At 39.7% G+C, this 16,703-nt stretch overlaps 1 protein-coding gene across 1 annotated transcript in view; it reads right to left on the bottom strand.

The window, feature by feature from the left end:
* The window catches only part of MARCO (macrophage receptor with collagenous structure), a 35,391-nt gene extending 22,060 nt beyond the window's left edge, over window positions 1-13,331 (bottom strand). Inside the window, exon 1 of the mRNA XM_061135552.1 lies at window positions 13,229-13,331. Within this exon, the coding sequence (XP_060991535.1) occupies window positions 13,229-13,262 (34 nt within the window). The 5' untranslated portion in view covers window positions 13,263-13,331. The remainder of the gene's footprint in view (window positions 1-13,228) is intronic.
* Window positions 13,332-16,703: the final 3,372 nt, after the last annotated feature.

Below are 16,703 nucleotides of genomic sequence, written 5' to 3'. Positions count from 1 at the left end.
GGCTGCTCAGTAGATGTACATCCGATTAACCGATGAATTAACATATTTCAATTTCAAGAGTTTTGGAGGAAAATGATTGTTCCCATTTTATAAGCAGTGAGTGAGGTTTGGAACAGTTGAAAAACCTATTAGGTTATAAGACAAGATCTGCAAATTTTGCCCAGGCCTTTGCTTTCTTTTTCTTTAGATTTTTAAATTATGAAGGTAAAACATGCATAATATAATGCATCAAACAATATGGAGAGCATTTCAAGGGTTAATAATCTCATAATTAATCCCCTGAGGTCCTAGCCTGCTGAGGTAAGCTTCATTAGCTTTCTGGGATGCGGCCTTCCTCCCATTCCCCCATCCTAACAAACTCATATCCTCCTAGATGGAGTGTTTCTCCTTTTCATTTTACACCAATGATATCATATTACAAATACATACTACTTAGCCCATGTGCTTATCATGTGTGCTCATCACATGTGCTTTAGTAGTATGTAATCAACTAAAGCACATGTTCCTTCTGCAATGAAGAATTTTTCTGTGGGTTTCCTTCTAGTTTTCTCAGTAGACAGAGACTTAACTCTTCTCTTTATTAGCTGCTTCATATTGCTTAGAGACACATGGCTACTCCATCTAGCACAGGGTGTTCTCCCTACCTGCATGCACGCCTGAAGTCCAGGCCCACATCGCGGCCTGCGTGAGTTCTCCAACACACATCTAGCCCCAGTCGCTCCCTGGTTTTCAGCCCTTATGCTCACTGCCCTCAGGACAAACAACTCCCCTGTGGGTCCATGTAGCCTGGTCTCCAGCCAGCTCTCCTGTGGCCATGCCTCTCTACCTCACCTCCACCTCTGACACAGACCAACGGTCAGGCCAGACCACGGGGGTTACACCCTTCTGACTTCAGACAGTATCTCCTCTGAATACCCAAAGAAGGAATATTCCTTCCTTCTTTATGCATAACTACTTCTTACTCATCCTTCGGGAGCAGAGTAGAGACTTCCCTGCGCCTCAGGCTCCCCTGGGATGGGTGGGACCTTGCGCTGCTTCCCCACAGAATTGCGTTTTTATCTGCTGTGACCCTGAGCACCTTGAACTATTTCTATGTCTCACTCTCCTCTATATGGTCTGGAAGTTCCCAAGGCTGCATTCCAGCATCAGTATGATATGCTGGGAAAATGGCGACTGGCTCGTTGAATGGATGAATGAGTCGTCTGTGTGCCAAGTGTGTGCAGAGTTGAACACTGCCAGTTGAAAAGCGTTGGGAGAGCATCAGGAATGCAACTTAAAACCTCAGGTACAGTATAGTCATGATAGTGAGAATGAATAAGTGTGAGGGGAAGCCTCACGCTTAATAGAAGATGGTGGACGGCAAATACAGCCTCATAGACAGCACAAAATGTGACGAAACTTAACATGTGATGGCAATAGAAAGATAAACTATGTTTCAGAGACACACATATCATAGATGCTAGAGATAAGGGTGAGGGCCAGCATGGAAGATACAGATATTTTCAACTACATGGTAGGAACACGGTGTAAGGTATTTGCAAAAGGATAACAAGAGGAAAAACAGACATGACAGGGAGCTGGGAGTAGTTCAGGTCCAGAATGCAGAATGCTTTTAAGTTCAGAGCTATAACTGGCATAAAGGCAAAGTATTTTAGAACTGGGAACTTTAAATCTGTAGGTTTTGTCTAACTTGCTCTGTACAAAGCAAAGGATATGATAAATTCTTTACCCCTATGTTGATCATTAACAGAAGCAAAATATATTAAGAACAGGTGGCAAAAATACATAGAACTATACAAAAAAGATCTTAACGACCCAGATAACCATGATGGCATGATCACGCACATAGAGCCAAGTCAAGTGGGCCTTAGGAAGATCATTACGAACAAAGCTAGTGGAGGTGATGGAATTCCAGTTCAGCTATTTCAAATCCTAAAAGATGATGCTGTGAAAGTGCTGCACTCAATATGCCAGCAAATTTGGTGATCACAGGTGGTCACAGGACTGGAAAAGGCCCGTTTTCATTTCAATCCCAAAGAAAGGCAATGCCAAAGAATGCTCAAACTACCACACAATTGCACTCATCTCACATACTAGCAAAGTAATGTTCAAAATTCTCCAAGCTAGGCTTCACCAGTATGTGAACTGAGAACTTCCAGATGTTCAAGCTGGATTTAGAGAGCAGAAGAACCAGAAATCAAATTACCAACATCTGTTGGATCATCGAAAAAGTAAGAGAGTTCCAGAAAATCATCTACTTCTGCTTCATTGAACATGCTAAAGCCTTTAATTGTGTGGATCACAACAAACTGTGGAAAATTCTTAAAGAGATGGGAATACAAGAACACTTTACTTGCCTCCTGAGAAATCTGTATACAGGTCAAGAAACAATGGTTAGAAGCAGACATGGCACAATGGACTGGTTCCAAATTGGGAAAGGAGTACATCAAGGCTGTATATTGTCACCCTGTTTGTTTAACTTATAGGCAAAGTACATCATGCAAAATGCCAGACTGGATGAAGCTCCAGCTGGAGTCAAGATTGATGGGAGACATATCAATAACCTCAGATATGCAGGTGACACCACCCTTATGGCAGAAAGCGAAGAAAAACTAAAGAGCCTCTTGATGAAAGTGAAAGAGGAGAGTGAAACAGTTGCCTTAACACTCAACATTCAAAAAATGAAGATCATAGATCCCATCACTTCATGGCAAATATATGGGAAAACAATGGAAACAGTGACAGGCTTTTTTTGGGGGTGCTCCAATATCACTGTAGATGGTGACTACAGCCATGAAATTAAAAGATGCTTGCTCCTTGGAAGCAAAGCTATGACCAACCTAGACAGCATATTAAAAAGCAGAGACATTACTCTGCCAAAAAAGATCCATCTAGTCAAAGCTATGTTTTCTCCAGTGGTCTTGTATGGATATGAGAGCTGGATTATAAAGAAAGTTGAGTGTCCAAGAATTGATGCTTTTGAACTGTGGTGTTGGAGAAGACTCTTGAGAGTCCCTTGGACTGCAAAGAGATCCAACCAGTCCATCCTAAAGGAAATCAGTCCTGAATATTCATCAGAAGGACTGATGCTGAAACTCCAATACTTTGGCCACTTGATGAGAAGAGCTGACTCACTGGAAAAGACCCTGATGCTGGGAAAGATTGAAGGAGGAGAAGGAGATGACCGAGGATGAGATGGTTGGATGGCATCACCGACTCAATGGACATGAGTTTGAGCAAGCTCTGGAAGTGTGGTGTGCTTCAGTCCATTGGGGTTGCAAAGAGTCAGACACAACTGAGTGACTGAACTGACTGATGTCGATCATTTCAACTATTAGTGGTTAGAAGAAACTGTCAAGAATGATAGCCCACAAAATGGGCCAGAATCTGTCTAATAAACCTAAACAGTTTATGCAAGAAACTTAAACCTAAAATCATTGAGATGACACCAGTGTTGGAATTATTCAATAAGATTTTAAAGCAGCCACCACAAAAATGCTTTAATGAGTACTTACAAACAAAACTTGAAAAAAATCTCACAAGATAGAAGATATATAAAAAACTCAGATGGAAAATTATATAATTTCAAAATGCCAAATATCCTTTTTAAACCTCACCACATTGGCTCAATAGTGTAATAAATATGACAAAAGAAAGAATCACTCAACTAAATGATAGAACAATAGAAATTGCCCAGTCTGAAAAACAGAAAATCAACAACAATAAAACGACAAATAAACAGAGCCTCAGAGATGTGTGAGTCAATAAAAAAGACACACACACAAAAAACACATAATACTCATCACTGAAGTCCCAGAAAGAGTGTTTAGCCAAAAAAAAAAAAAAAAAAACCTCAAAAAAATAATGGTAGCTGAAAATTTCTCAAATTTGACGAAAGACCCTACAGATCCAAGAAGCTGAGCAAATCCCAAACATGGTAAATTCGAAGAAATCCATATCAAGACACATAGGCAAAAATCCAAAAAATTTAGACAGAAAGAAAATTAAAAATCTAAACAGAAAGGAAAAGTCTTGAAAGTAGCCAGAGGGAAAGGAGAAATTACTTATAAAGTAATATCTATTTGGAATGTCAGCAGATTTTTCATCTGAAAGCACAGAGATCAGCTAGAAGTGGCACAATACTTTTTGTGTGCTGAAAGAAATTGTCAACCATGAATTCTGTTTCTGGTGAATCCTTTAACAATGATTGGAAAATAGAGGTTCTCAGATGAAGGAAAACTAATAGAGATGATTGCTCGTGAACTTACCTTTGAAGAATGGCTAAAGGATATCTTCAAATAGAACGGCAATGGTGTAGGAAAAGGTTTGACACCTCCAAAGGGAAGAACAGGAAAAGGGGAAGAAGAATGGGTAAAATACAAGGATCTATATTAGATCATCCTTCTCCTCACAGCTTTTAAAGGTCACAATTGATGGCTGAAACAAATATATAATACCATCTAATGTGACTCTCAGTGTAAGTAGAAGAAATACCTCAGACAATTCATTTTAAAAAATGAAGACAATAAAAAGACATAAATGTAAATAAGATTTTTACACTTGACTCAAAGTGGTAAAATGTTGATACCATAGACTGTGCTAAGTTATGTATGTATATTGTAATGCCCAGAGAAACCACTAAATAAACTATTAAAAGAGATATACCACAAACAAACTATAAATAAGTAAAAATGGAACTTTAAAAAGTGCTCACGTAATCTATAGGAAGATAAGAAGAAACAGATGAATGGGAAATAGAAGAAGCAAAGAGAAAATACAAACTAGGATGGCAGATTTAAACCTAACGTAACTATAATTATTTTCATAAATAGGCTAACTATACCAAGTAGAGGGAAGAAATTGGCTAAGTGAATGAAAAACCATGACCCCTTATAAGATGTATAAGAAACCAAACAGTAGAACTTCTATTCACATGAAACAGAATTGATATAACAGAAAAGAGAAATGGACAAATCCCAGTTATAGTTAGGGATATTAATACTCCATTCTCAGCAATTGATAGGAAATCAGCAAAAGTATAGAACTGAACAGCAACAGGATCTAACTAACATTTATAAGACGCTCCATGCAACAACGGCAGAATATACATTCTTTCCATGCATACATGGAATATTTACTAAGACCATATCCTGAGTCATAAAACAAACCTAACAAACTATAAAAGAAATTAAAATTTGCAGATATCCTCTGACAATAATGGAATCAAAATAGAAAATAATAACAGAAAAATCTTCAAACAATTGGAATCTTTTTTTAACTTCTAAATAATGCATGGGTCATAGGAAAAGTCTCAAAGGAAAAAATCTTTAAAAGAATTGAATGAAAGTGGAAATAAAATATATCAAATTATGGAATGCATCTAAAGCAGCACTGGAAAGGAAATTCACAGCCCTGAAAGTTTACAAATGAGGAAAATTCTCAAATCAATAAACTAAGTTCTTACCTCAAGAAAACATAAAAGAAAAGTAAATCATAAACATTCAGAAAAAAAAAAAAAAAAGAATAAAGACCAGAGCAGAAATCAATGAGATTTAAAATAAGAATACAAGGGAGAAAACAAAAAACCAAAAATCTGGTTCTTTGAATAAAATCAATAAAAATTGGTAAAGCGCTATCAAGACTGACAAAGATAAAAAGAAAGAAGACACAAATCACCAATATCAATAATAAAACAGGATGTATCACCACAGATGTTGCAGTCATTAAAAAGAAAACAAGGAATTACTACTAACTTTTTGCTAACAACTTAGAAGAAATGAACCAATTCCTGAAAAGTCACAAACTACAAAAACTCAACCAAGGTGAAAGAAATAGTATAAATGTCTATGCCTATTAAACAAGTTTAATTTGTGATTTAAAATTTCTTATAAAAGAAATATCCAGGTCCAATATCCTAACAAACCTTTAAGAAAAGAATTAACACCAAGTTCAGACAATCTCTTATGGTTTAGAGAAGAGTAAAGAACACTTTTTAACTCATTTTGTATTATCATAATATAAAAACCAAAGGCAGTACAAAAAGAAAACTAAAGATCAATATGTCTCATGAATGTTGACACAAATATCCTCAACGAAATAGCAGTAAACCATATCCAACAGTGCGTTAAAAAGATTGATATACTAAATGGGATTTCCAGGTAAGCATGACTGGTTCAATATTAGAAAATCAATGTAATCTACATATCAATAGACTAAAGAAGAAAAATCATGTAACTGTATAGTTAATGCAGAAAAAAGTACTTAACAAAATTCAACTCATGATAAACTGTCATAATTATTACTCTCATAATAAATAACACATTTATAATAAAACTCAGCAAATTAGAAGAGAACATTCTCAAATTTTCCTTTTTAAAAAAGAGTATCAACAGCTATCTAAAGCTTACATCACTCTTTTTTCTTTTTTTGATGTGGACCATTTTTAAAAAGTCTTTATTGAATTTGTTACAGTATTGCTTCTGTTTTATGTTTTGGTTTTTCACCAGAGAAGCATGTAGGATCTCCATTCCCCAACTAGGGGTTGAACCCACACCCCCTGCATTGTAAGGCTGTCTATACACTGGACTGCCAGGGGAGGCCCCCTGCTTACCTCACTATTAATGGTGAGACAGAAAACTTTCCTCCTTAGACTGGGAACAAGGCAAGGATGTGTGTTGCCGCTCCCTTTTTCTATATACAACTGACAAACAAGTGGAAATCAAAATTTAAAACACACATTTATAATTGCTTTAAAGAAAATGAAATACTTTGATATAAATTTAACAAAATGTACACAAGATTGGTATGCCCAAAAGTTACTAAATTTTCACTAAAAAAAAAAAGCAGCAAAGACCCAAAGAAATGTAGGAACATACCAAGTTCATGGATTGTAAGACAACATAAAGATGTAAAGATGTCGGTTTTTGAACTATCTAGAGGTATAATATAATTCTTACAAAATCCAGCAAGGTTTTTGATGGTATAAATTTATCCCAAAATTTATATGGAAAGGCACAAGCCTCAGAATAGTTAAAATCATCTTGAAAAAGAAGAATAAAATGTGAGAAATGACGTTACCTTATGTTTAGAGTTACAATAAATCTACAGTATCAAGACAATGTGGTATTGGTGCAGGGACAGACATGTAGATGAATGGACAGAATAAAGAACACAGAAATAGACTCATACAAGTAAGTAAGTGTAAGTGTTAGTTGCTCAGTCGTGCCCGACTCTTTGCGACCCCATGGACTGTAGCCCACCAGGCTCCTCTGTCCATGAGATTTTCCAGGCAAGGATATTGGAGTGGGTTGCCATTTCCTTCAAGTGTGCCCAACTGATTTTTGACAAAAGTGCAAAAGTAATTTCCTTGAGGAAGGATAGTACTGATTGCTTCAATACCAGCAGGTGGTATTGAAGCAGTTGGACATCCATAGGCAAAATAAACAAACCTTGACCTAAACTTCACATCAACTCAAAATGAACCATGATATTATAATATAAAACTATAAAAGCTTTGGAATTACACATAGGAGAAATCTTTGGGACCCAGTGCTAGGTAAAAAGTTCTCAGACTTGACACCAAAAGCACAATCCATAAAAGGAAATGTCAATAGATGGGACCCCAATAGAGTTACATACTTTCACTTTGCAAAAGACTTTGTTAAGTGGATGAAATGACAAATTACAGATTGAGAAAGAATATTTGCAAATTGCATATCCAGCAAAGGACATATATTTTGAGTATATGAAGAATTCTCAAAAAGTTTAGCTTTAGTTTAGCTTAGTAAAAAAGAAAAATCTTATTAAAATATTGGCAAAAGACACAAAGAGACATTTGACTGAGGAGGGTATGTAAGTGACAAATGAACACATGAAAAGATATTCAACATCATTAGCTACTAGGAAAATACAAATTAGAATTACAGTGAAGTGTTACTACCACATGCTTATCAAAATGGCTAAAGTAAAAATAGTGATAATACCAATTGCTGGCAAGGATGCAGAGACAGTGAATCAGTTGTACACCACTGATAGGAATGTAAAATGGAACATCCACACTTGAAAAACAGATCGACTGCTTTTTATAATACTAAACATAACTAGAATCCAGCAATTAATTGCACTTTTGGGCATTTTTTCCTAGAGAAATGAAAATTTGTGCTTGCACAAATACTTTTACATAAATAATCATAGCAGTTTTATTTGTAATAGCCCAAAACTGGAACCCAAAAGTCTTTCAGTGGGTGAATGGTTAAACCAACTGTGATCCATTCATATCACAGAATAATACTCAGTAAAACTCATTAATAATATAGAACCAACTATTGATACATACAACAATTTGGATGGATCTCAAGGGGGGAAGAAGCCAATCTTTAAAAAGTTACATACTTGTAATTCTACTTATGTAACTTTCTTTAAATAGCAAAATTATAAAGAGGAGGCGCTGATTAGTGGTAGCTGGGTATAGTGATTGTTGGACAGGAAAGAGGGCATGTGTGTCTCTAAAAAATACCATGAGGGAGATTTTGTGGTGATGGAACTGTTCTATATCTTGATTTTGGTGGTGGTTACACAAGTATACACATCTGTTAAAATTGTAGAGAACTATATTCACACACACAAATGAGTGCATGGAAAACTAAAGAAACCTGCATAAGCTCTGTGGATTGTACAAATATCAGTTTCCTGGTGGTCATATTGTACTAGAGTTATGTAAGATGTTATCACTGGAAGAAAAGGGTGAAGGTCACAAAGACTTCCCTGTACATTATTTGCAACTTTCTGTGAAAATTACAAATATTTCACAATAAAAACTGGAAAAATACCTCTGGGTAGTCAGATTTTTAAAAAATGTTGAGAAATAGGGACATGACAAAACACAAAAGTCAGAACAACAATGTGAAATGAAAGTACTCCTTTCAGCAAGGCTGACCCCGCATAGACTCCAAAGTTAAAGCTTGTTAGCAGAATATTTAAAATTAACTTCAGAGCAGGAAGAAGGGGCAGCCAGGTCTGATGCTGGGGCCAAGGTTCTGTGTTAATTAAAACAAACAATACCCCCCCACACCATAACTTCTCTATTTGCATTTTTTGGGGTCTTCTCTGTCAAGAAGGATGTTCTTCAGATGGAAATTGGTGGGAAGAAATATCATGATGAAAGATATAAGTCCTAAAATAGTTGAGGGCTTTGCATGAGAGGTCCAGATTACATTCCACAGAAAACAGCAAGAGCATGCTGATCTAGTAACAAAAGTTCAGATATCTGACACAACTCGTAAGGATAGTGACAGGAAGATGTGAGCCAGAGAAATGCTCATATTTTCAAAAAGGTGAAAGAAGTACATTCCAGAAAGATATGGACCACAGGGACAAATGTGTATTCTGTCATTTGGGCTCAAATGCTCCATTGTTGAAGGGAAGAGCAACTGATACTGGTTCATGAAGGAAGACCTGGAGTTTCATTCGGTCTTAAGGTCAGCAAGAGCCTGCAGTCTGCTGAGCCTCTTCAGGTAACTTAAGCAATCTTCAGTTGACAGAAAGGTAGGTAGATAGATAGATGATGGATAGATAGATAGATGGATAGACAGATAGATGAGGCTGGAGCCATTTACTGCTGAAGCAAATAGTTTTTTTTAGTCTCAGTAAGCCCTGAGGTGCTACATAATCTCACAGTGAGCACTGTCCATAATGGTATTCATCTAGAAAGTTCCATGCATTCCATGTTCTTTGTATGAGGAGATAGGAACTTGTGGATGCATTTAGGAAAATGTTCTCTCCAAACAGGAGTGATTGTGGTTAGATTTTTACTTCATGGTATCTGTAACCCCAGTCAGAAATCTAGGATTCACCTTTGACTTATGCATCATCCTCACTTGCCGTGACTCCCCTACTATAGTCTTGCTGATTTGACTTCTGTTTCTCCAGAGCATCCTCTCTTTTCCTTCCACACACCCACTGTCTCTCATCATCTCTGGCTGCCAAACTCCTCTCTGTCCCCAGGGTTACTCTTTCCAACTCATCCCCTATCTGTGAGGATAAGTAACTGAAGTGCAAATCACTGCCTCTCAGCCAACTTCAGTCTCTACAAAGCTCCCCACTGCCCTTGCTACCTACAAATTGGCACCTACCATCTACCTCTACAAGGATTAAATCATGAGCTGCTGAAGCTGTTTTCAACACCCTCTGAAAGGAGTTCAGTGTGGAAGTCAAGAATGAGGCATTCTTGTACTCTGGGAAAAATGGTAGAATAGGTCTTCAGATAGATAAATAGGATTAGATTTTATGAGCCCAATTCTTTCCTCTCCTCACATCTGTAAAAGCACTAAAATCATTAACAGTGACATCTGCTCTTTGTGATTGGCAGCAAGCCTCTGCCAAAATGTGTACTTGACTGCAAGTATCCCCTTCACTAAAATCATATATAGCTCTGACCTTCCCCTTTGCCTCTTTGGAGCATTTTCTCAGAGCTATTTGAAATGCTATCTCCAGGGCTATTGTCCTTATTTTGTCCCAAACAGCACTGAAATATATACATTTGTTGTTGTGTTAGTAGCTCAGCTGTGTCCAACTCTTTGTGACCCCATAGACTATATAGGCCACTAGAATCCTCTGTCCATGGAATTCTCCAGGCAAGAATACTGGAGAGGGTAACCATCCCCTTCTCCAGGGGATCTTCCTGACCCAGGGACGGAACCCTGGTCTCCTGCATCGCAGGCAGATTCTTTACTGTTTGAGCTGCCAGGGAAGCCCAAAATATACCTTCAGTTCCGTTCCATTCAGTTCAGTTCAGTTCAGTCGCTCAGTCGTGTCTGACTCTTTGCGACCCCATGAATTGCAGCACACCAGGCCTCCCTGTCCATCACCAACTCCCAGAGTTTACTCAAACTCATGTCCATCGAGTCGGTGATGCCATCCAGCCATCTCATCCTCTGTCGTCCCCTTCTCCTCCTGCCCCCAATCCCTCCCAGCATCAGGGTCTTTTCTAATGAGTCAACTTCACATGAGGTGGCCAAAGTATTGGAGTTTCAGCTTCAGCATCAGTCCTTCCAATGAACACCCAGGACTGATCTCCTTCAGGATGGACTGGTTGGATCTCCTTGCAGTCCAACATTCCCATGTGTAAAATAGCTAGCTAGTGGAAAGTTGCTGTATAAGACAGCAAACTCAACCTAGAGGGGTGGGGTGAGGGTGGGAGAGAGGCTCTAGAGGGCGGGGATATACTTATGAACTAAGATGGCTTGGCAGGAAAGAGCCCACCTGCAATGAAGGAGATGTGGCAGGAGTTGTGGATTCAAGTCCTGGTTAGGAAAATCCCTGGAGAAGGAACTGTCAGCCCACTCCAGTGTTCTTACCTGGAAAATCCCATGGACAGCTCATGGGTTGCAAAAGAGTGGGACGCCACATAGTGACTAAACAACAACAATGGTTGATTCACATTGTGTGCAGCAGAAACCAACACATTATAAAGCAATTACCCTCCAATTAAAAATTAAAAAAAAACTAACTCAGTGCTCTCACATTGTGCATTTTTTTTCAGTAGGCGCTTTCAGGACAAGGTCTGGCTTAATTAGTCCTAATCTCAATCCCCACTGAGTATCTCCACCCAATTTTGAACCAAACAACATGGAGCTGTTTGTTTTTTTCTGAATATTCCTTGTGAAAGTATCACAAACATGTGGTGCCCTTCTCCTGTCCCAGCTTCCATTTCCTTTCTCAATGGATCCTCTTTATCCATTAAACTTTAGAAGAGATCTCAGCTGTGCCCTCCAGGGCCCCGCACCAGATTAGATCTGTCCAGAAAGTCCTGTGCAAATCTCAGTGACAGCCGGTGACAAATTGTATAGCAATGAGTTAGGAATAGGCTCACTGTGCCATCCTCCATCCTACATGACTGTGGGATCCCTGAGGCCAGAGACTGGGTTGATTCTTGTCTATGTTTTTGGTGCTGAGTACAGAACTCAGCAGGTAGTACGTACTGAGTCTGTTTGATCACCTTACTTTGATTGAACATTTTCAGTACCTTAAAAAGTCACATGTCCATAACGCTGCCTTCTCCAAAGTTCTGAATAGCCAACAACTATTAAAGTCGTCTGTAATTCTGCCTTTCTTGTTACTCCATTTGAACACCTAAAGGCAGAGCACCAGACCCTTCATCTTTGTCACCCTTTCTTTCCAGCCACTGACTTGCACAAACAGATCCTGGACAAGAGGGACCGTTAAGCCAGAGGACAGCACTGCAGTTGTTCCTACACATACACCTTCCAGAAAAGACAGAGTGGGAATGACTGATTGACTTGGAAGACAAATCCAAGAGGATATTCTGAAATAGGAAATCAGAGATCCCCTGTGGGAAGCATTCATTGGTGACTTTCAACGTTGTGAGTTCTAGGAGATTTTACAAAATACATCACCTGTGTAACATTGAGGGAGAAAATAAAACAACAGAGTTGACTGAATTTTAAAATCTGAGTTTAAGACAGACTAGTTATGCCACTATAACATATTTTTTGTTATATAGGTGCTAAATCGTGTCTGACTCTTTTGTGACCCCATGTAGCCCACTGTGGCTGTAGCTCTAGGTTACATCCTTTTGTGTATAGCCCACTAGGCTCCTCTGTCCATGGAATTTCCCAGGAAAGAATACTGAACTGGGTTTCTATTTCCTTCTCCAGGGTATCTTCCTGACCCAGGGATCAAACCCGAGTCTCCTGCATTACAGGCGGATTCTTTACCACTAAACCACTGAGGAAGCCCACAAGTAGAGAACGCATTCCCTGAGCAACACATGAGTATTCACAGAAACTATCAAAGAATTTTAACAGAATTGCATTAAATAAACATGACACTTGGCCTCACTTTTCTTGAACTTTTTCATCCTTCTTGTTTTGCATTTTCCTTTTGTTACTAACATCACAGACATAATCTGTGTGTCAATGAGACATTAGCAAAAAGGAGGGACATATAAAAAGTATTAGTATTAATGAAAGGGAAAAATATTTAAATACAATTTAAACGAGTTGTGAAGCTAAAAAAAAGAAAACCCAACTGCATGCTAAAGCCATAGTTTCTATTACTAGCATTATACAGATTTCAAATGGAAGCATTCCAGAAATGCATCATTGAATCTCTAAGGCACAAATTTAGACTTTCAATGGACTTGTCTATTCCTATGTTGCCAAGAGAAAGACATCACAGGCAATGTCATTATTGGGGAGTAGTACTTTACCATTAACTTCGAACGTCTCCATCCTAGACAACATGGTTTGGTCGAGAGCTGTTCCGTCTTCACTGCTAGCCAAGACCTCTTTCTCCTTGAGAATTTCCTCATTTTCCATTGCTAAGGTTTATAAATGGCCAAAGTTCTGGAGCTAGCAGAAATGCTCTTTCCAAGAGGAACCACTTGGGGAGAGATTGTTCCCTTTTGACTACTGCTTCTACTTGTAGAGCACACAGGACTTCCTTTGACTCTGATTTCTGAATTTGCAAAATGTTTCCTGACGTGGTCAGGATTAGGCATTTCTCAAAAATGCGGTATTCACACGTGGAGCTCCCGCTTGGTGCAACTGCTTGTGAAGGGGTGTGTGGAGTTGGGGCACACACCACAGGTCCCTGAAATCACCACTTGTTTTCAGGCCCCCAAGAGCAGAACCAATGACCCCCATCTCCTCTGTCTGTCCAGACCCTGCCTTCATCCCAGACTCAGCTCATTGTCATGGGACCTCTCCAACCCACAATGAAACCTGACTCCTCTGACCTATTTCAATCCTTTGAGTTCGTCCTTGCTAGTCAAAGTGTGGGCCATGGACCAGTAGCGTTGGCATCACTTGGGAACTGTTATAAAGGCAAAATCTCAGCTCCCTCCCCATAGAGACTGAATCCAAATCTATAGTTTAACAAGGTCCCCAGGTGATGTCTGTACACATTCAAGTTGAAGAAACACTGCTCTACCCTATACGTTTTAGCATTTAGTTATGTTTCCTCTCATTGCTTTCCCACGTTCTCTCTGTGTGTGAAAGCATGTGCTTGGTCTGGTCCCAGTAAGATCTGAGCCCCTTAGGAGAAACCCCTACCAGGTACTCCCTACCAGGGGGGTTATATAGCACAGTAGTCAACACATGGACCCTGAAAGCTTAAGCCTGAGTTCCAATTTCACTTCCTGCAAGTGGTTGTGTGACCACGGGAAAGTCACGACAGCTTTGAATATCTCACTTTTCTTGTTCGTAAAATAAGGAAGGTGGTAATAATTAGTGTGTGCATTAAATGACTTAAATGGTGTACGGTGGCCAGGGTGGCATCTGATGGGCAATGAGCACTAGCATTGAGCCGCTGCTTTTATCACGAGAGATGTTGTGAACCCACTGGATTCAGGGAGATGAAGGTAATAATAGCCTTTGCCTTAAGGGATGTCAGTCCAGTATGCAGAATGGTTGTGGATACAACTGAATTCTAGAAAACTGATGTTGGGGATTGGAGCCCCTAGGAGGACAGGGGTGACCTCTAGGCAGAGAAGGCAGGGCTGGGAATGCCACAAAGAGCTTGTCCATTGGATCTGGGTTTGAAGGGGTGACTGGGGATTAACTCTAGAGCAGAATAAGGTGATGGCCTTGCAGGTGGGAAAAAATGGCATCACAGCAGCAGGATACTTGGAGGCAGAGGAATCATGGACCACTGGAGTACGGGGGGCATGAGCTGTGATGTGGCAGGAGATAAAGCTCAGCTAGACTAAGTCTCTTTCTTCAGCCAGTGGCATGGCAGAAAACCCAGGAAAAGGGAGTTACTGACGGTGCCCTTCAAGGTAGAGGTCCCCACCTTGCTCACAATTTCAACATTCAAGAGGTCACTGATTTGGGCTGAGAGTTAGGAGCAGAATCCAGGACAGGAAAGGTTAAAAGAGAAAGTTGGCAGTGAGGAAATGAAGGCAGCTGGCAGCTCCAGTCACAACTCTGGTAGTGGACCGTCCAAGAGGCCAGGGGCTGTAAGGGCTTCCTCCATGGGCAGGAAATCTCCTGGAGAAAGGAACCCATTACTTGGGCTGCAGTGCCTCCCCTCTCTGCCTGGTTATCTCAGCTCTGGCCAAGGGCAGTCCTCACTCATGGGGTTGCAGAAGGGACTCTTTGGAAAATGCTTGTGTTAATTACAGAGTGTATTCCTCTTTAGTGGGAATATTTAGTAGATATCAAGCATAGTCAATTAGCTCTGACTCTGGGGTCAGACAGACCTGGGACCCAAAGGCAGGGTCTAATCTATTTCACATACTTGCTGTGTGACCTCAGGTGATTGGCTTAGCTTCTCTGAACCTCAGCACAATGTAATAGCTCACAGAAGGATTAACTGTTATCCAAGATGTATCAGGCATCAGGCACTGTGCTGGACTCACAATGACTTGTAACTTGCCTCAGATCTTGTGGTTAGAAAGTGATAACACCTGAATTTGAATTCAGGCCATCTTGCCTTTACAGTTTGGTTTAAATCTAGTTTAATCCAGGGGCTCTAATCCAGAAGTTTATACCAGATGAGCTTTTGAAAATACTCCCTGCTATTCTCCTACTCCAGCCTGAGATCCTGGTTTTAATCAGAAGCCTCATGGTTGGTTCTAATGCACAGCCAGGCAGAATAATAAAGCAGTCAGAGGCAGCACAGGGACCATGTGAGCCCTCAGGACTCCATCCTAGGAGGACCCATGAGGTTGAACCATAGGAAATTACTCATATTAATCCCATTTGATAGTTGATAAATGGATACTTCATAAGATTCAAGCTAGTTCATCCACTTAGCAGGGCCAGATAAAGCAAACAAGGTACTAGCTTGGGGTGAAAAAGATTCAGTAATCAAGGTAAGTAATATTTTAACCACAATCTTTAAAAATCAGAATTAATGTAAAATGTCCATCATGAAAACAAAGTCAACATTTTAAATAGACCACAGGATCCCATGCTGCTTTGTGCAGTGACTCTGGTCACCCACTCACCCAGGTCCCAGCGCTGCTCCTTACTCTGTTTCAGCATCTTCATTTGCAAAATGGGATACCAACAGTGTCCCTATTTTTCCATAGTGTGGGTTTAAGGATCAAACTAAATAATAGAAGTCTGTTTGTAAACAAAATGGCATTCAGTGGAAGAGCATCTTATCCAAGCTGGTACATAGTGTGAAACTTCTGGATTGTGGATGTTACCCTTAAAAATCCCTTAAGTCTTCCATGAAGTGCAAAAGACACAATTTGGAGACTCTTGTACAGTTTCTTCCTAAGTCCCACTCAGACACTTTTATCTCCGGAACACAGATTTGGCTGTTACTTTCCTTGAGCACCAGATGAAGTGCCGACTTGCATTTGGGGAGCATGCTGTTCAAGAAATGCAGGGTTTGGCTTTCCTTTTCATGAAGAGTGCATATAATTGCATTGGAGAATTTAAACATGTTTTCAGAGGGGTTCTGACATAGTTTTATCAAGATCTAATGTTCTCCAAATTGCCTTTCTTACACAGGAGTTATGGTGTTGGAGTCCCAAGAAAGCATGACCCCAACTCATGGTGCCCCTGCAGAGTTTGACCCTCTGAACTAGTGGCTCCCAAACTACTACAGTCATCGGGCCACCTGGCAGATCATCAAGAACTCCTGAGTAACCCCATTCCAGCTTAAAACTGGGGCAACCATGATAACACATGACATAAAATTCACCCACACAAACCAAAATATTCAAAACA

Source organism: Dama dama, chromosome 33 (assembly GCF_033118175.1).
Source record: "Dama dama isolate Ldn47 chromosome 33, ASM3311817v1, whole genome shotgun sequence".
In the NCBI taxonomy this organism is placed as follows: Eukaryota; Metazoa; Chordata; class Mammalia; order Artiodactyla; family Cervidae; genus Dama; species Dama dama.
This window is presented reverse-complemented; position numbering and strand designations above follow the sequence as displayed.